The sequence below is a fragment of the Anopheles darlingi genome, chromosome 3 (assembly GCF_943734745.1).
Source record: "Anopheles darlingi chromosome 3, idAnoDarlMG_H_01, whole genome shotgun sequence".
Lineage (NCBI taxonomy): Eukaryota > Metazoa > Arthropoda > Insecta > Diptera > Culicidae > Anopheles > Anopheles darlingi.
Window position 1 is genome coordinate 12,945,002 of NC_064875.1, and position 22,965 is coordinate 12,967,966.

A 22,965-nucleotide genomic window follows, 5' to 3' on the forward strand; every position below is an offset into this window, starting at 1 on the left:
CCCGGTAAAGGCCAATTTCGGAACGAGCCGCAGAACGGGTGGCCCCAGCCCATAAATAACTCCGGAACCAAAATTCGTCCGAACGGAACAGATTTCTTCCCTCGAACTCCTCAGGCGGGCTCGCCATTCATCTCCTTCACGGGTCGAGCACGTACCGGCAGCACACTGGCGAATAGCACGGACGGACGAACGGACGGACGGACGGACGGACGCCAGGAGCACTGACGCACAACGTGCTGCCAGCAGTCTGCATGCTTGCTTTATGCTGCTCCACGAGAATCGCTTCTATTCATCGCCATCGTGCCTAGCAGCTCACCTCTTCCTTCCTCGAGGATGCTGCCTAAGACATCTCTCCCCTGTCCGGTTGCTTCTCCTCCTGCTGCTCCTCGACTTCCTTCCTCGGCCACACTGCTTCATTTGGAAGTGATTTTATAATTTTGATTTATTTAGGCGTTAATCATAAATCTGCCTTCTGCGGGGCTGCGAGGCTGCGAGGGGAGCGAGAAGAAGGTGTTGCAGCAGCTGCCGGTGCACCCCCGTGGTCCGGGAGAAGGCCCATCATCATCATAACGAGTGTGCCGAATGATAAATAGATTTATTGGCTTCGATATCGATTTGTAGTATTTCGATGGTGAGCTGTCGCAAACGGTTTCAGTGCCGGCAGGTGCTGAGATGCCGACCACCACCAGGACCAGGCAGGCAGGCAGGCAGGCACAAGCCGAGGACAGGCGCTGAATGTTAATCAGGTTTGGTTGCCGTTGCCTGGCCGTGGCACCTGGGCACCGGCCACCGGCTAAAAGCTTATTATGAGGCAATGGCACAAACCGTACGCGGTCACCGTTCGCGCGTTCGACAGCGCTTCGCTCGGACAGCAGCACCGAGGCACATTGATCATCGAATCGATGGAATATAAATTTGTTATTTGGTTCACCACCTGCCTGCCTGCCACTGCGCCGGTCCCTGTCCCTGGTCTGAACGCCTGATAAGCCATCGGCTGATCGCATCCGAGTGACGTTCGTGTTTTGCCTTTAGTGCCTGCTCGATTCACCAGTCAGCACCAAGGAATTGATTTGTTTCGTGGCATTCACCCACCTTTCCTCCCCCCGGCCGATAACCATTCATTCGTTCATTCGTTCGTTGGCAGCATATTTGCATCACCAGCTCGGGTTTATGACGATAACGGCAAGGGTGGCCGTCGCAATGGACTAGCAAATTGACGACAAATTGACAGCTGGGCATAATCTGGCCACCGGTAAACATCAGCTTCTGCTTATTCCATTTTTGAGCCACATTCCACATGGACATTGCAAAGGCTACTTTGATAAGTTTATGCACGGTAAAATGGCGAATAAATTATTGTCCGTTTACCGCATTACGGGGACCTGTTTCACTGAACGAACTGGAATGGAATTGTTTTCCCCAGAAACCCGGAATGCTGATGGTTCGCGGAAATCCGATATTAGCCCGTGTTCCGATCGCTCGGAATGCGTCATGTCAGGTTAATTGCGTTTGTGCGTGGAAATTGACACAAATAGCGCACGCACCAGTAAGTACTCTTGACACCTTTTTTCCCCCTCCACTATTGGCGTGGAATAGAATCGTTTCAGCGTTTCCTCTTCTCCCACCACGGGGGGTTTTTTTCCCCCTCGAAACCCAGACCCGGAACCCGTGAGTTCTATCCCAGCTAATGATACTAGGTGGTCAGAAGGTGGAAGAGTGGGACCACACAATCCAATTGATACTGACAGCTTACCCATAATGCAAGGGGCCACCGGACATCGATGGCAGGGAAAAAACAAATCAAATAAGACCCACCGGGGTCGGAGTTCGACACCAGGGGCGATGCAGTAACCACAGAGAACCCGGCCCCGGCGGGGACTCGAATCGAATGCCTAAATCTGTACGGGGATTTCCCTTTGAAATGTGCCAGGTGCCAGATAGAATGGCCGTGTGGCAAATGAGCAAGCAAATTACATGGCTCACGTGTCGGTCCTCATTAGGTCTGGGATGGACCGTAGTCCCACTCCGCCACCGAGAGGCAAATGGAAACTGACGGGCGCCACCGCAGGGCATTCGAGTGTTTTCTCTTTTTTGCTATTTGCAGCAAAGGCAGACACAGGTTGATGAGCTGACATAGGATATCGCTGTATCACAATCGATCTGATAGCCGCATCGAGCCTAGATTAATTGGGACCGGGAAAATCAGGCACCGTCGCCTGTAGACGATCGTCCGATGGATGGATGATGTTACAGCAACAGATGACTTCGACCATTCTGGTGAACAACAACAAGAACGTTCCCGGTATCTTTACTGATTATTCCAGCTAAAGGTAGGACCGGGATCACCAGGAATTGATTTCGCTTCATTGTTTTCTAATCAGATATGTATTCCTGGATTTTACTGGTATTATTTGCATTAGCTAGCTAGAAATGCTTTCAAATTGATGGTTTTGCATTCGATAGTTACGGGAACAGCAACAACCGGCTCAACATCTTTCTCATATTCCAGCTAAAAGCATACTACTCTCTACTCTGCATTCCGATAAGCACTGTTCACCACTTTTACAAAGCAGGCTGGTTTTAGGTATTAAGTCCTATAGGGCCCTATTGCGAGTGTCTTGTCTTGCAAACGAGACTGCCTTACTACTGCTGAAAAAACTTAGCAGTTTTTTTTAGCTTTTATGAATGAACTAGTGAATTTTTACAGCCTGATTTCAAAACAAATACTAATACTACCAAATTAATCACCAACACCACTAAAAACCAACATCCTTCGGTCCAATGGCAACGCGACTTTCAGTCTCGTTTTCAAGACTCAGAGTCTGGTAGGTTTTAGCAACAGACTCTGAGTCTTGAAAACGAGACTGAAAATGGTATATTTTTTCGTCTTGGTCGTAGTTGCCATTGGACCGAAGGATGTTGGTTTTTAGTGGTGTTGGTGATTAATTTGGTAGTATTAGTATTTGTTTTGAAATCAGGCTGTAAAAATTCACTAGTTCATTCATAAAAGCTAAACAAGACTGCTAAGTTTTTTCAGCAGTAGTAAGGCAGTCTCGTTTGCAAGACAAGACACTCGCAATAGGGCCCATAAAGGTGATATAAACAATCTGACCGACCAATCGAATCCACATTTTTGAGGGTGCGGGGGAACGAAGAAACATTTACGTTAAATCTGCTTCCCCCTCCCCCCCTTCCTCGGAATGGACCGGACCTGTTTGGGGAATGATACAGGATGCAATAAAAGATATTTACATCCTTCGAAAGCGGCTCAGGGCAAACCAATCTTTGTGTGGTTTTTGGTCCCCTCAGGTACTACTCCGGTACGGTCTCTGGTAACTGTTGCTACGCTACCAAATCCATTCACTATGCACCCTCGTTTCGGCACGGTCTGGGAGCGTAGAAATCGGTCACACAGGTTGGAGGGAAAGAAGGAAAAGCTTAACCAAAATTTGAGCCCCAGACCTCCCTCCCTGCCGAAGGAGGAAGCGGAAGAATAAAACTTGGCATAAAATATTGACCTACAGGGCTCCACCCAGCAGATCTTGGGCCAGCACCGTTGGGTTTTTCGTTTTCCTTTTTTTTTACGATCCACATTTTCCCTCCCAAGGTTTGCGCATTGGTTCTCCGGTGGCAGAGAACCCCGGATGCTACCCCGGATGACGGCGCTATTGCTGACCATCAGGTTGTCATTACAGCCTAGCGCAATGTGCACACAGGCAGTGGGTCTAGGGATTCCATCATAAACCGAGCATCCATTTCATGCCGGAAGGTGGTACAAAAAACCCAACATGCGTGTGTGTGTGTGTGTGTTGGTGTGATGATGTAAGAGCTAATCCGATGATTTAGGCTCGCAACGCAAATCGCACATGTTGCGAGCTGCGTTCCTTCATAGGGGGAGGTATGATAGTCTACATAGGAAGACAACAAAAAACATGCTGAGAACATGATTTTCATTTGAAAGATGTAACTCAGCAGCGCCTCCTCAGTGCGCCGTTCAACTCCAACTCCTGCACAAATCACTATTTGGTTCACCGTCCCTTTTACTGTTCTCGGTACGCTCCGGCACCGGTTAGTGATATGGTAACCCCTAACGGCAAACGGTATGGTAGACCAGGAGGAGGACGGGAGAGGGGGGCAAATGATCTGTAAAAAAATCAATTTCACTGAAAGCCTACGGCGTGGGACGGTGCCTCGTCCCGGGCGAAGCAAATCAGCTTGCGATGCAAGTATTTGTCTGGCTTGTAAATCTTCCATCAACGAACGAACGGCTTGAGGACCCGGAATGTTTTTTCTTTTGCCGTACGGACAATATTTTGACGCCGGATTAAGGTACGCCGGCACACTGCCGGTCGTGATATAGAGAGGCGTTGGCGCAGACAGACGAGATGAGATGAAAACCAAAGCATGCTATGATGATATCATAAGGATTTGTTTGGCTGCTATTATGTTGATTCGTGTGTTTGAGACACATAACACCGGTAAACAAACCGTCGAAACTATCATGTTGAAGCTTAACTTTTGTTGATGTAGACGATGTTATCACTTTCCATCATACTATTGTGTCAATTGTACCTTGGTGCGATGTCTCTATCCTGCAGCGACAACGGAATATAATATCTTTTCCCCATAAATATCGTCTACGATCCTCTGGTTGGGTTGGTCTTAAACATTCGAAAGTCAGTGCCGAAGGAAAAGCGGTTTCCATTCCGTACGGCCAACCGTTTTGCTTACCCGCTATGACGACCACCAGTTTACGTATGTATGTGTGTGTGTAAAGTGCGAATAATTTGTTATTTATTCCAACTATTCCACTGCTGTAGCCACCAGGACCGGATGGAAGATTCATTCCGGCACGAAAAATCGCTCTGGCCAGACCAGCAGCAGGAGCAGCAGCAGCAAGAGTGTGTGTTCGTTCGTCTGCAGTCACGCAGACTCAACGAAACACTTGGTCGTCTGATCTTCGGTATCGTTGTCTACTCTCTCAGGCGCTTGGTCGTCGTTTGGTTCCTTTTTAGATAATTGAATTCCACTCCATTTAATTTCCAGCAGTGCTCGACGAAGAAGCGAAGGGAGTTGACGCTTCCGAGGAACACTCCGAAATCAGAGTGCATAGTCATCGTTCCCGTTGGCGAATATAGTTTTTTTTCTCGCTTCATTAAAGCCCGAATGGATACTTTGTCGGCATTAGTTGAAAGCGAGCCGGCTGCAGCTGCATCTCAACCCTGAGTCTGAGGTTCGTTCAAAACCCTTCAAAACCACGTGTTTCTTGTTGCATTTTACCTGACAAAAAAAAGGTATGAAGCTGTGGAAGCTTTCCATCGGAGTTCCACTGTATCGCTTCCGTTTTATGACTGGGGAATTTAATTAACTTTCTATCTCGGACCATCGTGGGTTTCCCGTAACGGAAGCTTCGGACGGTGACTCCATAAAAAAGATCCTTTTCTATATACGTAGACTAGCCGGGGTCAGCGGGGATCAACAGGACCGAATACATCAATGACAGGCCCCGGGTTTAATGTCAATTAATAATGGGTTCACAAGTTTCCTATTCACACTGCACCCGGTTCGGATCATTTGTTGCCGGTCCGTTTTCTGTTTAACAAATTGCTAATTAGCTAATATTACAATATCATCAAAGGGCAATGTTGATCGAACCGAGAAAAAAAAATATCCCCCGGAATATCCCGAAATACTTGAAATAACTTTCCCCATGCAGCGGCTGCTGCTGTCGTCTGGCTCTGAGCTGCGCTTCGCTGGCTTCGGTTTAATAATTCCAACCGACCTTATCGGGAAGGAAACCATTTCCAGGCCTTCCGGTCACCCACCAACACGGTATCCCTTTTGTTTCCCCTTCCCAAGGACGGAATCAGGACCACTCACCCGGGCAGGCAAAGGACTTCAAATCAACCGAAATAATTTCCTGCTGAAAAGTTCCAACCACTACCACCACCACCAACGGGGACTGCCCCGGCCCGGTGTCACTCTTGACATCGAGTTTGTTCCGCCATTATGCGCCAAAAGTGGACCACTCGAGAGCGCAGCAAGCCACCCCCTCCGGTCGTACCGTGATGCCGTTTCGTTAAAACCAAATGATTTCATCGGAGAGAAAAAGAGGAAAGTGAGTGGAACACGGAAAAAGTGGGAACAAAATGGATCAGATGATTGCTGTCGATGATGAAGATTGGTTTCGAGAGCCATCGAGCGCGCTGGGAAACTCGTTCGCACTTCATGTTCCCTGCCCGGCCGGTAAGCCGCGATGTCGCAACACTCCGATACTGGATATTGAAATTCAAACTGGGCTCAAGGGCGTGATCATATTTATCGAACGCTTTAAATATCGAAACCAATCAAGCAAGTTAAATATTTTGGCTCCGGGTGGTTTTTTCGAAGAGGAATGAAAAGCAAAAAAGGACGAGCATGAGGCTCGTTTTTCTGGTTCGATGGAGGCGCCTAGTAGCTTGTAAAAAAAAAACAAATAAAACGTAATCTTTCCTGGCATTTACATAATTGTAAAACAACACACTGGGAAGAAAAACATTTCAACAGTGAATGGACACCATACAATGAGCCGAAGTTATTCGGAAAATTATCGATGTTTTCTATGTTTCACCTACGATGGAGGCGCCAGTAGCTTGTAGACGACGAACTTTATATTCCTGTTAAAACTTAAAGCAAAGCGCCAAATCTTATTTACAATAAACCTTTACCAGATTACAGATAAGCAGAAGACAGGTCGGATAGAGCGTACCAACCAAGCAACCAAGCAAAACAAGCCACCACTGCATGTATGCTGCAACGTCAATCGGCTACGGATTCGTGCACACCACACGATACAGATCCTCGATACACTCCTCATAATAAAAAAAACTGCATGCAACATAAACCGGCTTCAGTCAAACGAGATTTTATGTGGCAAAATATTTACACTTCATTGGGTTAACATCCTCACTCACACCCAAAACCCAATCGAATCCATCCAGATTTTCCTCACCGCCCCTCCAGCCCCTGCCGGAAACTCACCACGAGTCTAGCCGCCACCGAAACGAGAAGTAACAACAGAGGCGGCACGATATGTAAGTGGTTTTCGGTAGCGTACATAAATTTGCTATCTATTACGATGCTACCGATGCTTCTTCCTCTACTCCTCCTCCTTGCCTCCTCACGCGCACACTACAACGCCACCGGTACAATCGGGCCGCTCACAGATACTGCGCCGTTATCCAGCGCACACAGCGCAGCGCTTCCGTTTCATAACACGCATGAGTAGAAGAGTTTGATGGAACCACCACGGTGAGTGCCAATGCCGGTGAAGCAGGGGACTGAACACAGCACTTAGCACTGGTGTGAAGATAACCAACCCGATCCCCGCCCCGCCCCGCCCCGCCCCGCAACCACACGTCGATGCCGAAACTCGTCCGTTTTTGTCGTCACGCTGCTTGTCGCGCCTCAACACATATCTTTAAAAAGCAAGCAACCAGCGCGACCGAGACCGAGAGCAAAGAAGCGAACCAAAAATGTCCTCATCGCATTTGAAACACTCGCATGGAGGGGGCGCATTATTGACTCACTTCGAGTGGAGCGCCAACGCGCGATCGTAAATATGTGCCGCTGACGACACGTTATGATAGCTCGCTGGTAATGATGATGTTTTGCAATAAACCAGCCCGGGCCAGCTATTACGCGCGCGCGCGCGCCCGCTCCGGTACGGACGGGTGTAGAGGGTGGTACGGTGGCACCCGCGTGAGATTTATGCTTCGCTGATGGATGATAGAATTGCGATTACCGGAAGAAATAACGATGCAGGAAATGGATTTTTCACCCAGCTCTGTGCCCGCTGTGCGAATCCACTTTTCGACTCGAAGGTGTGCTCTAATGGGATAAAGAGAGAGAGAGAGAGAGAGAGAAAGAGAGAGAGAGAGAGAGAGAGAGAAAGAGGGCGAGCAAAAATGGTAATGAAATGACGTGCTTTCATCAAAATACCAGCTACCAACGCTCCGCTACGATCTGGGGAAGGAAGCAGCAGAAGCAGGAACAGCGCATCCTTCTACAAAGTACCATCGACCGGGGCGCAACTTGAAATGAAAGTCAGGTGAAACCTGAATCGCGCAGGCCACCAGCAAAACGGTGGAAGGAAACGCCGAGGAAATCATCGCCTGGCACGTTACTGTTACTGCCGCGAGTGCAATTAATGTCGTGGCGTGACAAACGGACCAAATTTTGCGTCCGCCAGACACCGGGGAAGCGCAAATCCGGTGGTGAACCGATGGATCCGTCCTTGATGATTGTGGGAGGGTTTTTGCGCGAGAAAATGCGAAACAAACGAGTCGGGGTGCAATGAGTGGGGTGAGCAGAAACAAAGCAAAAAAAAGTACGAACCTGTTCCTAACTTGGATCGTAAAACTGCATGAATTTGAATTTCACACGCCGACGCCGACTAGTGCCGGGGAGGGGTAAAGCTCATTAAAGTTAAGGGAGACTGAAAGTCGTAATAAACTTCGACAAAAGGGGTTTTTGTTCCCGAAGGGTAGACGGTGATTAAACTCCGTGTACGGCTGGCTATCGAGGTGTGAAAGGTCGAGTATCTGAGGTGGTGATCGTGGTGATTGAAGGCTGCAATGGCTTCGATTGCCGAGACAGGTGTTGTAAAGGAAACCGAAGCAAAAATCGTATAAATATGCGGCAGATGAGTATCTGCAGCGCTTAAAGTGAATTAAAGAATGAACACATTCGTGGAAGAAGAAAAAACATGGCCTACTGTTTCAGGCCTCCGGTCAGTATTCGAGGTGCAAAATGCGCAAACCGACCGGTTCTATAACTCTCCTTCACTCGTGGTTAGCGTCTCCGTTCCCTGCGGTAACATTACGAAAGCACAAATACAATATTTATTCTGTCCTTTGTACTCCAAAGCCAGCGGCTGGTGCGGCTGTGCGTCACCAGCTGACAGCCGCTAATGTCGCATAATTTCCGCGCTCGCACAAATGGCGCCCTGGAACCTTTGCGAGACGCAAATAAAATTTATGAAATGAACGCGAGTGCCAGCACGGGATCACCCAATGGTCCATTTGGTGACAGACTGTTTCCTTTGAATGTTTCATCAAATGACTGTTATTGTCGTGCTCACGCATACATCGTGACATCGTGTAACCAATTTCCATCGTGTTTAATTAAATTTCAGTTAACAGCATTGGATCGTATTACTTTAAGGTGTGCTGTCGCGTCAATTATGTTCTCAACCTTCTTTTTCCTTCCAATGGGAAGGTCAAGTATGGCCCTTCACTCGATTTCCGCTTGGTGGTGTCTGCCCGAAACATATACCTTAAGGGTGGGTAACAATGCCGACTGATTATAGGTTCCTTCGTACCCCAAGCGCAGACACGTCGGATGTACGGTTAAGTGTCCATTAATCAACGGCTCCCGGTTCCATGAATAGCCAATGGTGTAATTCATTATGCTGTACATAAGCACAAAGCAACAGTTAGTGATGGCTGGTGATGGTGGTGATGGTGGTGGTGGTGCCGAGGAACCTTGTATAGATTATTTGCTTTTCCACCGCAGTCGAATAACAAAGGAGGCCGCGCGTTCACTATTCAGAAGCCAATCCACCGCGGCACATGCTGACAATGGACAAACCCCTGAATTGGACTCCCAGTTTACCAAAGTTTCTCCTTCTCGTTTAACCGCCAAGCGGCCTAGGCCTAGACCTGTGGCTGATCCCACCGAAAACCGATGGCTAGACATCCGAAAGTCACGCTTTCGCCGCGCAAAATGCACACTAATGTTCGACACGCTGGAGAACACGATGGCTCGAGGCATCTCATTTGACCACTTTGACCGCCCGTACCAGTGACTGGCAGTACCGTTGACAGCCGTGCAGCAAAATGTTGATACCTGACATTGGCCTGAAGAAGAGGCGCTCTCTCTCTCTCTCTCTTTCGCTCTCTAATCATGAGAGTGATGTTGCGGTCGGTAGCACATACTCTGGGTACTCCGGTTCCAGGATGATCGAATCACCGGAATGAGTCGGCCGGAATCGGTACACCACCGAAGCTATAATTGACCGAAACGTTGCCAACGTGCCAGGCATTGCTAAGGATGTACCCATTTTGCTAGCCGACGATCGGTTCGGTTAACCTTTCATCGTTACGAGCGGCGTCCGCTGCTATGATGGACGTAAAGTCGGTCAGGAAACGGCAACTCAACGGGCGCAACATTCGGTTTGCCGTACGTCAAGAACCATCACTCAATCATCGAGAGCGCCCAAAAGTGGAATAGTGGGCTAGAATCAACAGCTTCGGTTTGGTTTTAGCTTTCTTCGAATGTGATGCCCTAACAGGTACGATGGAATGCGTTTTGATTAGAGGGTGGTTCATGTTTCGAGCTTAACTATCGTGTTCGCTATTGTTAAAAACTTCGTGTTTTGAACGTTGCCCTGTTGTATAGATACTGCATAAAAGATAAGTTGAAACGCATTCTGTACTAGGAATAGCTTCCTCCTTAGAAAAAAAATTTAAATGTTGTTCAAAGTCTACCTGGTGAAGTATTCTTTCATCGACGAGCCAATGAACATTGCTTCGATTTAGTGTACCGTGTGTGTTTAACATACCAAACACATGCTTTGCAACGCACAGGAACCATGCAACGTGGCGTCAGGCAATCGCAACACAAACCGCCATTTAATCGGGCTTCAACTAGATCTGCAAAATATTCATGAGATGCATAGCCAGCTGCGATGTTCTCTGATTGTGTGTACATATCACAACAATCCTTTTGAATAATTACACAGCTTCCACCGAACATTCTGCTTCATTACAGTCCTAATGATAATTGAATCGATTAACAACGAGCTCTGGGCGCATCACAAATATACACACACACACACACAGGCACATGAAGTGGCTGCATAGTTGAAGCTTTAAAAAGCATGATCAGAGTTAGATTTTGGAGTGGATGCCGGATTATATGCGAACTCGATCGCTTCGAGTGATCACTTGCCACAGATTAACAGTTCCATTTGCCAACGCCCGTGCACACTAAACGGGAGGCTTCGATAACTTAATGGATTCTGATTATATACGATTAGATAATGCTAACCAATGCACCGGGCTCTGGACTCAGTGTACGTGCCAGGCCACAACATTCGAAATCGCAACGCATGGTCGCAACGAAGTAACCCATGGTGGGATCAAGCATCAATCGACGCACCAAATGAACGGCCCAACAGCGGCCTACCGACCGGACGGAAAGGGCGCAAGTAATATCTGATTCCGCCACGTTTCAATTTCATCCATCACCGGATTTAATCAACCGTTCATCATAGGCCGGCAAGCGCGTACATACGCACGCCAGTTGGCCTCGGCGTAAATGATGGAGTCTGTTAAATAATTGATCAACCCATCAGTATCCGCCGCCCTTTGTACAAACAGTGCGTGCCAGTTCTGGCTGCAGCAACCGTTTTGCTTGCAGCAGCCGCGCCGAACGCAGCAGCAGCATGCGGGTGCACGCTCCGTCGTGGCCGGAAGGGCTCTTAACTAAGTTTGCGCTTTTCCATTTTTGTAAATCATCGCCCCACTATCTGCGGTCCCGGATCTTTGCCCCTTCCCGGGCTGTAAATGTTTGATGGCGGCAGCGCAAGGGCCGTGGCGTCCAACGTCCGGACGAGTGTGCGTGGCCGGCCTTCCGGTCGTGGTTGATTAAAGCGTAATCAATCCGCTGGGCCAGCCAATCAACAAATGGAAGCGAATCGATTCGGTAAATACGCGACGCGACGCAACCAGCGGTTGGTCGATTTGTTTTACAGTACGCAGGTAACGTTTATGAATATTAATGTTTATCAACGCTGGTATGTGTTAAAATGGAATGAGGTTTTTTGGAAGTTTGTGGCCTTTTGTGGTACACCGGAAAGGTAATTTAATTAATATACTTTCACGTTTACCGATAAAACAGTGTTTTATTTAACCTTTTTAACTAGTTCATAATCAGTTTCATGATTACAGTCAAATAATATTATTTGTATTTTCTAAATCGAATCATTTTCTAAACGCACCAGAAAAGTATAGAAAGTATTGACCACAAATATCAAATTTTATTTCTTTTGATATTCACTTTATGTTGATTTTGATACCCTGTATTATGTAAGAAGAGGAAGCCACTCGCTCCCTCAATGGAACTGATGCGGCTAGCTAATCCCTGCTGTTCACATGCGATCTAAAGTGGTTCACCTTCCCCCCCCAAAAAAGAAAGCAAGAGAGATAACAACAACCAGTGCGCGCGTGTAACGGCACAATGTTTCAAACCAAAGCTCGCCGCGATGCAGTTCCCCAGCAAGCGTACCTTCACGTGCCTGATCCACATTAATTCCTTATTTATTTTTGCCGTTCCCAAAACCAAGCTTTAGCTTTTAAGCGAGAGGTGAAGCGAGGAAAATTCGGCATCGGTTCATCCCTTCGGTAACGCTGCTGGGCTTCACGGCGTGCCATCGGCACGTAAGAAGCATCTTGGATAAATGTTAGCACAAGCCCCGTGAGCTGCGTGTATGCCACTTTCGTTGAGCTAAACTTTCGCAAAATAAGCGATTAAGTGAGATACGCGAGACGGTGGTTACCGGAAAGTGAGTACTTTTTTTTTACACCGCCACACAAAACCACTTGAGGCCATTTTAGAGACCTGCCTCGAGGTGGGATAAAGAATCAAACATGCACAACAGACACGCGCACACACACGGTTTCGTGGTAAAAACAAATAAAGCTAAGACGAAGGGAAACACGTAAGCGCATTAGATAAGGCGGAGGGCACATGACGGTACCGCAACGTTTGACACGCAATTAGTGGTGAGCGCTCGAGCAATCCTCTTCACTCTTCACAGTGTCAAGATCCCCTGCCATCAGGCGTCATCTCGTTACCAAGCCATAGTCAGTTCCTTAGTCGAGTAACTCAACGAGAAGAAACAGAAGAAGGTTTTCCTTGGAACCACGGACGGGCTGTATCTCTCGCGAGATCTTCACCAGATTGACTTGCACTTCTCCACCAAGAACAACAACAACAACACGAAACAACAAAGCCAGTTACGAGTAGTGCATAGTGCACCAATCCATCAACTCTGGCCAGCCATCTAGCAACCACATCACACAACCGTTATGACGTGCGAGACTCGTCCTGTGCGTCCTGTTCGGGACCCTCTCGTGGATGTTGAACTCTCTTCCACTTGCACCCAGTGCACCGCAACCGACGCAACACCGACCACAATATCATTACGAAGATCCGGAGCAGCAAGATTATGGGTTGGGGTGTTGGGATGAAGCACAGACCACGCCTAGCCCCAAATACGATAACCATAATTAACACGACCCACAAACTCACCTCACGGAACGCTGTCAAAGTCGTCGTGTTGAGCTGGAAAGCGAGGGAACGATAACTACCAACCAAGAAGCACGGCTGCGTTCCAGGTTCGCAGATATCAGCCGGCTGTTACACGATGGATGTCAGGCACACATACACCCCGGCACACAAACCGCATGTCACCGCACGGTCGGTGGTTCGTGTTGTTCTCCTACGATCCACCGAGAGCATCATTAATTGGAAGAAGGAAACAGGACAACGTACAGAGGTGCGCGCCCAGGTGGCACAGAACTGGTGCTATCTGTCTAGCATCTTCCACGGAACCACCCACCGCTGGTTCCTTCCATCATCGTTCTGCACATCGCATTCACCCCCTGGACCAGAGCTTCTTTTCTCCGGTTCTGTTACCTTCATTCGTTTCGGGCGCCAGGCTACCGGAAACCAGATAGGCGAACACCTTTACCTCCAACAAACTGTCAGCCACAAGCAACCACCACCTGACCACCTGGTTCCAGCCTTCCCTAGTACTATCAGATCAGTGGTTATTTTTCTTTCAATATTGCACCCCACACGCCAAGGCGACGGAACCGACGGCGAGGTTGACGACTCGACAAGGAATCTCCATGTATGTGCACAATCGGCGACCCACAAGTGCAGACGACGAAGACGAAGCAGGGTCTCCAGGGTGCCCGGTGCCCGGTCCCCAGTTGGAACTTATTCCTTCTTATCGCGACCGTTTACTCCTTTCTAGTGTCTGCTCCCGGGTCTGCTCTGGTTGGTATGTGCTCGTCGCTGCATATGCACACGATACCGACGCCATGCCCTTCCTTACGAGCTACGAGAAGCTACACAAATGCTGCTCGACGATTGATGGTGCGTGATTATAAGGGATTCTGGGAAAATGCAAGTTCCCCTCCCCCCCGCCCGTAGCACCACACGCGGGCAGCACAAAGCGTGGCGATGCGCAGAGTCCCACGCAGACCATCTTCCTTCCTTGATAGGATACTGTACTTCGCTGAACATTCTTCAAAGGGAAACATCCCGTGTTCCAGCGCGCTCCTTTGTTCTTCTTCGTTTGCATAGCGCGCGCATGTGTGTGTGTGCTTGGTACCGGGGGGACCAACAAACGCTGTTTGCCAAGCACGATGCTTACCCTCTGTCTGCTACAGCGCGTTCGTTCTACGACGAACAGAAGTTCGAATATTTCGAATCGAATTAAGATAAAGACGTACAATTGATTACTCGCAAGGAATCGCAAGCTGCAAACCAAACGGCCACGGTGGCCACGGGGAGCTTAAACGATCAAACCCGCCACCAAAGGAAAGGAGGGTGATACGATCATTCCATGGGATGCAAATTTGTCGATGAAAGATTTCCAGTTCAATTCACTCGATGGTTGTGCAATCGTAGAAGCAACAGCATCAGCAGCTTCCGAGTCAACCGATGCGCTAATTCCAGTGACGTTGGCGTTGCGATCTCATCGGAAACGCTCCTTGATGTTGTTCACTGTTGTATTCCGTTGGTGGGAACTCCAGTTTACAAACAAATTGCGCACTCCCGAGGGGGCGGGGTGGGAATTCCAGCACCGCTTGCACTCGGTTAGTTGGAGTCGGTTGATGGATTGTGATAGCGATTGCTCGCAGCCAGTCCGTCCACCAGAGCAATCGGTGTAGATTATCTCGGGCTTTGAGAAATGACCAACGGACGGGAGGAAAATGGAGCGCTTTAACGCCGTAAGCCATCCTGACTCGTTATCCGCTTATTTAACGCACGAGCTCACTGTGCCACTGTGCGAGGGACTTTCGACTGTAATCCAATATTGATCCACTATTGTAGCAGAGAATTCCGATAAGTGGCATTTAATTAATAAAGCTCCTTCTTAATTGTTACAAAATCTGTTGACACGCATACTGACAGATGCACTCGGGATAGTTTGATAAGAGTTTGATAAGCTGTTGTTCTAGTTGGACCCAATCATTACTAACTAGGGAAGTCACTATAGAATCAGCTTCGTTATCCAGCATTGCATTCTTAAAAGTTATCATTAAAATATCAACAAACAAAAAGGTCTCTGACAAATCCTAATAAATCGCAAAACCTATTTGGCATAGAAACATGGCAACAGAAACATTATGGCGATATGTTTACGACGCTCCCTGGATCATATGAAGCCCTAGTTGTCGGTAGAAGAAACATATACTTTGCATACCATCCCGTAATGCAATAATCTTTACAATGCAGTCTATTTCAAATCTAATTTTAACGTTTTTTTTTCACTCGGACTCATTTACCAATTAAGCAACAAAAAATAGAATTTAGACTTAAAAACAGAAATACAGTTCAAAAATCTTATGTTACTTATTGCATAATTGCAAATTAAAACGCCAGCTCTGCATGATAATCCTTTATCTTCCGCTAAATCCATTTCACCGAGGCGGCACATGAAATATGTAAAGCATTTCTGCCTTAATCTTTTCCACATAGCAAGACACATGCATCGTACAGCTTTGCCGTGCTATGTTCTATTCTTTTTTCACCGCCCAAGCTCCGCCATCAACATTGCAAGCCGATGAGCTCGCACACGTGTGACGTTTGCACGCACATGATGCTGAAATCTATGCGCGATTCCTTGAAACGATTCTTCCGATGCTCTTTGTTACGCCATCCTGCTCCACAGCGCCGTGACCCAGTATCACGCTCCGCTAACAAATGATCTCCATTCGTCACTCTTCAGGTTACGCTACGCTGGATGACGGGTTCACGAGTGGCTTAGTCACATCTCGAAGCTCAAGCTACCTGCCCTACAGACCACTAACATGTGGTGGGAGCACCACAGGAGAAAAAAAACCTACGATTTGCTAAAGTATCCCGAAGTCACGTTGTAAAGAGTGTGACTTTGAGGATACGGATTTCCAGGAGTTTTCCACTGGAAGAGTCTTAATGGTTGAGTTCGGTCGTACATTCGTCTATTTCTCGCTTTTAAAGTGGTTAAACCTGCACTTCATTAACCTTCACAATGCTGGTTGTGGTTACTGTAAAAGTATTAGCCCACACAACAGGGAACCAAAAGCAAATTGTTTATTTAAAAAAAAAAGCCCTCGATACAAACCAGTAACCACGTATGTGCGACTCGAATGACCTCGCACGGTTCACATTACAGCCAGTGTGTGTGTGTGTTTGTGTTCCTTTGCTTGTCCACGGTGGCGGGCAACTCATTTGCCATTTTTCAAACCAACATAACCACCACCATTTGCCACTAACGGAACCGGCATTCCTCGGTGAAGCTGCTGCTGTACATGAGCCGCTGGTGTGCTCGTAAACACGGACTGCTTGAGTTGATTTTACGACCCGCAAAAGGTGATGCGCGTTTCACACAAACCACCGACACCGTACCCTCGCCACACACACACGTACATCCAACAAGGTATACGTGTGTATGTGTGTGTCAGTTTATCCCAAAACCTCAATTATTCCACCAAATCCCAGCCCAACAGCAGCAACATCGTGGATCCTCCTTTGCATAAGCGTTGAGCGTAAACTCAGTTGGCGCCGACCATGCAGCAGCCAGCGTCGTCGTCAGCGTGATGGACGTAGTAATTTCCCACATTTCCGGCTCACCCAGCACCAACGGGGGGCCATTAAATTAATAGAACACTGGCAACCATACCACACACAGTTGGCGAGAATGGATCTTCTTCTCTTTCTCTCCCGTCCGCCAGTTGTGGTAATACCATGCCATGGTCCGTACCGTGGCGCGTGGCACTCGACTTCGCGGAATCACGTGTCCGGTTCACCACCACGTGGGCAATTTGTGCTCGCTCGCTCGCTAGACGCCACGACCCTGGCCGGCTCCATACGATGGGCAGGGTTGGCAGACAACCAACAAAGATTGTTTGCTTAGGACGCAAACGAACCCCACGGAGTGGTATATCGTATCCAGCATTCCCTGGCGGTTCCAGCGCCAAAAGTGGAAAAGAATGCTTTCGAGTGCTTTGCCTGTATGTGTGTGTGTGTGTGTGTGTTTGTGTGTCTGTATGCTGTTAGCAATTAGCTGCGAAATCACGATGCATTAGCCGCGGTGTATCTCGTGCGAAAGTGAAGGATGCATATTTCAGAAACAATAGCTACTGGAACCCTTTGGTTCCTTTGTGGCCTGAATAAATATGACAAAATTTCGCTTGAAAGAGTCGCTAAAATAGCAAAAAGGTGTCTCAAACACAAACGCATTGTCAGAGAGAATGGTGGAAATTTCAAAGAAGCTAACGAAACTGCCAAAAGAACATGGAAAATCCAAACGGAAAAGATCCTAAAGTTTAAGCTATTTACTTCTCACGTTGATCCTGTAACCACGCCGTTTGCTAAACATATTCTTTAAAAAATTTGGTTGAAAATCTTTTAAAATACTCTACAGCTTCCTTCCGGATAGGAAATCAAAACTAAATAAATAATTCATAGGAAACATCTCTACAGAAAGTGATAACGGATAGTATACTGCAACATAATATACTACATACAATAATATGCAACAGTACTGAACAGAACGGTATTTCTCGAAAACAATATGCAATCAAAACATGTCTAAAAATTGTAATAAAACTGGTTCTTTTATGTAGAAAGTATAAAACATATAAAATATAAATTAAAACAGATAAAAAGTATCTCTAGTTCATATTCGTTTTATTCACACACACATACACAAGCGCACGGACATATCGGAATCGGAAGCTACCTCATCAGCCCTGACCGAGGTAAAATGAACGCCGAAGTTCATGCACCGGCAGAGGACCATCGTCCATCTTATCCAGCTTCAGTTCCTGCTCCACTGCTGGTGACCTTTCCTCCACAGCACCTCCGCTGCTCTCCGTTCCCTCGTCCGCATCGAACAGCAACAGGTCCATCGAGGTGCGTAACCGTCGGCCTTGCACCAGCAACCGATGTTCGTGGGGCAGTATCCGCTCGAAGTTGGCCATCGAATTCTCGACATGCTGGACCGCCCGATCCCGGTGCTCATGCACGTACGCCTGCAGACACAAACCGAACACCAGATTACCCTGGGCGTGGGCCAACAGTAGGTTCCGTGGTCCGTACAGCCGCAGGTAGATGTGCTGCGCCTCGGTAAAAACACCGACACTCTCCGTGACGGTGTTCCTCGCCAGCAGGTACATCGCGTAGTCCTCGAGCGTTTCCGCGTACTGTGCGCTCGCCTTACCGTAGCAGTTCCGTGCCCAAGCAATGGCCTGACGCAGCAGTAGCCCCGTCCGGCCGTACTGCTTGCGGGTTAGGCAGGCCCGTGCCAACTGTCGGCAAACGTCCACGATCAACCGGCCCGGTGAGCAGTCAGTGAGCAGCTCGAGCGCCAACACCCCATAGTGATAGCTGAGCGTACACTCGCGTACCTCCAGCTCGTACAGTGACACCGCCAGATACGCACCAACGGCCACATCATTCCGGCACCGCACATTCGCTCGGACATTACAAGATGGTGGCGCCGGTGGTAGTCGTAGCAGATGGGGAAACCTCGCCAACAACGCCATCAACCGGTGGCAGGTCTGACGAGCGTCGATCCCCTTTCCACCGAGCGATTGCGCTCGGAGTAGTTGCCTTAGCACGTCCAATTCAGCTTCAGATCCGGCCTCAGCTAACAGGCAAGCGGTTCGCAGGATCTTGATCGCTTCCCTCAGCCAGCCGGTTTCGGTGAGAAACGTTGCAATGCGCACACCACAGCGTATGCCAGCACCGTCACGATCCTCATCGCCAACCTGCACCTTCACGCACACTCGCTGATACCGCTGGCAGAGTCGATCGGTTACCGGTCGCCGATTACACTCCAACCACTGAAAGCAACGCACCAGCTTGGCCCGATCAGAAGGCAACCAACGGAGGGCTTCACTGATCAGCACCGGATCCGACAGTAGCTCCTGCTGCACGTCCAGCAGATGCGGGTAATCGCACATATCCTCCAGTACCTCTAGTCGCACGGCAAGCGGCAACCACTGTACCGCCGCTCGATATCCGCTCGAGCGTGGATTGTTGGAGTAGTGCCGTACCAGCGCCTCCAGGGTACACCGGTACAATGTTCGCGGTTTGTTCGAGTTGCCCGCGGGCGCTGCCACCGACTCGTCGCCATCTACACCGCGCCGCTGTTCCAGGTGCACATCGGCCAACGGCCAAAAGCGGGCCACACTTCTCATGGCAACAAACACCGGGCAAAAGCACAACCGACGACGACTTGGATCGATTCAGAAGGTAAACGGTTCCCGCTTCGAAAAGGGATTGCTCCCCTCCCTAACCTCACTTTTCTTCTTATTCTCCCTAACCTCACTTTTCTGCTGCATCCACCTTCACTGACTATCTGTGGCACACTGACAACAGTGGTGCAGCGGGTTTGGCTGCAACTGCAACTGGATGTTCTGTCGAACAGTAAGGACCAATAACAATCGGCCGTGATCTCTTCGTATTCCTCTTTGGTCGCAGGGAAAATAATTAATGCACGACAAGAAATGTGGCTTATGTGCCGGTGTACAATAAGGCAGCAAAACTTGCAGAAATAAACACCTCAAAATGTCCCTTTTTAGGATACATAAATCCCAAAATGGTCGCCCCGGGATTTTACGGCGATGGAGATCGAAATTAGAGTTCCGGCTATGAATCCAGCAGGTATAGGGGTGACGTTTGAATACCAAAATGCACACACACACACGCACATTCTGTGACGATAGCAACTCAGGTGTAAAACTGTGCCCAGACACGAATTACCCTAGGGTAATGTGTACGATGGCGAACGTCATTCTCGTATGACACCGCCGATAATACGATTATCATTGCCCGGTGAATCCATCTTCGGTATTATTTGTGTTTGTGCGTCGCTTTCAGCTCCGCAGGGAATTCAGGCAGCCAATATCAGGCTCCTAACTTAATGAATCCATTAGATGATTACGGGTTGTGGGCGGGCGAATGCTTACGCTGCAGAATTGACACCTCCGGTGTATCGCGATGGCGGCGATATCGTCGGCGAGACTACAAATCCGTAAGCACGGGTACACCTGCGGGACCTACCCTGCGACATTCTCGCAACGGCGAAGAGCAGACCGTATGAACAGAGGTAAACCCAGTGGTTCCAGATCAACTTCCAGATTTCGTATTACTTATCGAGCTGCGAGCATCAGCTTCCAGACATCCTCCCACGGGACGTGAAAGAGTGAGGGATTCATTAGCGCACCACATATTTCGTTTCTTCTCGGTCTAGCACACGTCTAGCACATATCGGGGATTCGGGTAGGATAAGGAGTCAGCTGGAAGGAGAATAAATACCCAGTGCGTCCAAGGCAAGACAAGACCTTCGCGCACTATCTCTCTTTCTATCTCGTTCTATCTGTTTACAACACTCTGTCTGCGCCGCAGCTTCAGGTAACGGAAGGACGCAATTAACATAAACGCTACCCCTGTGCCCTGTGGGGGTAATGCTTTTCGATGCGAGACGAACCACTAGGCTCACCATATCGAGTAAAATTGTATTTGTGAGACAGATAACCCTTGCACAGGGGCCACAACGACCGGGAGTTCAGGCCACGGTCGCCGCCGCCGTGATCACTTGCACGTCGACCAAACCAAGCGGCAAACCCCTTGCTGATGTACCGGCTGAGCAGATCAAAGTAAGCAAACCAGCAACAGCAGCAGCCGCAGCAGCAACGTTCGTAGCCATCGTAGCGTCGTCAACCTCGACCACAGTTCAAAATAAACCATGACTCCGGCCAGTAAACCATCGCTCATCGCTCATGCTCGCACCAAACCATCCGTAACATCATGGGCATGGCCGACGCCGAGTGTCCGAATACACCAAGTCCCCGCCCCCAAACCGAACATCAAAGCGGCCGTGCCTGGTTGCGGTCCCTGCAGCTGACTGCACACGAGCAGAACTGAAACTAGCAGCGAAGCGTAATACACTTTCCCTCAACTCTTCGCACTCGCAAAGTTCTCGGTATCTACGAGGCGGGCGTTTGTCGTAGTTATGGTTAATCTTCCCGCCCCGATATCACCTCGAACGATACACAAGACCTATTGTCATCGTCACTAGCACTAGTGGCCGTTGGTAGTAGTCCATTGTTTTCCTTTTACATCGATACTCCCCAGGATTCGGATTCGGATTCATCTCGACGGGAAAGACGTTAAGCCCGGTTTCGTTTCACGCCATCACGGCCAGGGGACCATCACGGATGAGGCCATGGGACCGTGCGAACCACCACCACTGGGACTCATCCCACTCATCCGTTAACAGGCCATCCGTTTGGCTGGTGCCGATGTCAGCTTTCCGATTTCCGCCCCAAAAGCCCATCTTCGACACCGCTTTCTGTCACCGGTAATGGCCGCTCAGCTCCACTCTCCCGTAAAAAGGGGTCGGAACTCGAAAACAGCTGACTCGTCTGGTGCGGGCTCGCACAGGACACCGCCGCCGCCGTCGCCTCCGTCACCGTCTATTCCTTCCCTCCGATAAAGCAGAACGATGCTCGCTCATAAGCGGATTTGAGCGGTAGTGATGTAACTTTCTGACAACTTGCCAACTGTCGAACTGTGTCTGCCCTTCTGCCGGGGTGGCGGAGGAGGAGGGAGAGAGGGCCCCAGGGTGTTAGGGCGACAGTTTGGCGTCGCCCAAAGCATCGAGACCCTTTACGGCCTGCCTGGCCTGGCCCAGACCAGACCAGACCACAGCAGTTCAGTTGAATTTCGATTTCGGAAATATTGAGCCAAACCGAACTGGACACCGATTTGCCGTTGCGCACCAGGCGCTCGTGCACACACACACACACAGCAGGCTGGGCAATACAGAAGGCGGGTTCCGTTGGTCGGTACGCCTCGCCCTGCATCGATCTTTCGCCCTCGGTTTGATTGATGCAAATAAGCGGATCCGAAATGGGTTACACATTTAGCAATGCAAACGGCAGTGCGCCCTTTTGCGCGACAAAATGAAATTCGTTGTTCGGTGTCCCCGTATTATGGGCCCACTAGGAGGATTCTATTTCGAGAAGCTCACTTTTGACGGCATTTTTCGGGTGTCCAGCAATGGATCGGTAGAACTGACTTGTTACGGTAGCGATCGGTTCGGTAGCTTTTGTGCAACGGAAATGCTCCGGATCGAATGGTACTCTCGACGTTTTAATAACTTTTCAGATCAAACATCATCTTTCACTCTCTCCCTCTCGTTCATCATCAATTCCAACGAAATAGTCATCAGAATTGCTGATAAATAATGGTTGCCTCCGTTTCTAATTTGCCCTTGAGGACGCAATTCGGCTCGTTTTGATTTATTTGAAGAACTATAACCCATTCATTCGAGTGCCCCAAATGTAAGTCATTAAAATGATAATGGGACACTGTGGTTTGCATAATGAGTACTGTTGTTAGGAAATTTTGAATTCAAATCCCATAACCACCAACATGTGAAGGGTTTCAAAGGAATCCCGTTTTGTGAATTCATAATGCTACCCAATTGCTGAAGCGGAAGCGACCAAACATTTAATTAGTTATTATAAAACTCGAAAAATATAACACAGTTTCGTTACCAGTTTCGATAGCTCACACCGGTGGCCAACTGGAATAGCGCTTCCCGTGGATTCTCGTCGACGCTACCGCCGG

The 22,965-nt window shown here is 48.8% G+C and overlaps 1 protein-coding gene across 1 annotated transcript; it reads right to left on the reverse strand.

Moving 5' to 3' along the window:
- Positions 1-18,068: 18,068 nt before the first annotated feature.
- Positions 18,069-19,526, reverse strand: LOC125953255 (amyloid protein-binding protein 2-like). The gene has a single exon (XM_049682708.1). The coding sequence runs from the start codon at positions 19,524-19,526 to the stop codon at positions 18,069-18,071; it is 1,458 nt and encodes a 485-aa protein (XP_049538665.1).
- Positions 19,527-22,965: the final 3,439 nt, after the last annotated feature.

What these genes read in the sequence shown, in the direction of transcription:
- LOC125953255 (XM_049682708.1), bottom strand. Translation starts at nt 19,526, where the DNA reads ATGAGAAGTGTGGCCCGCTTTTGGCCGTTGGCCGATGTGCACCTGGAA.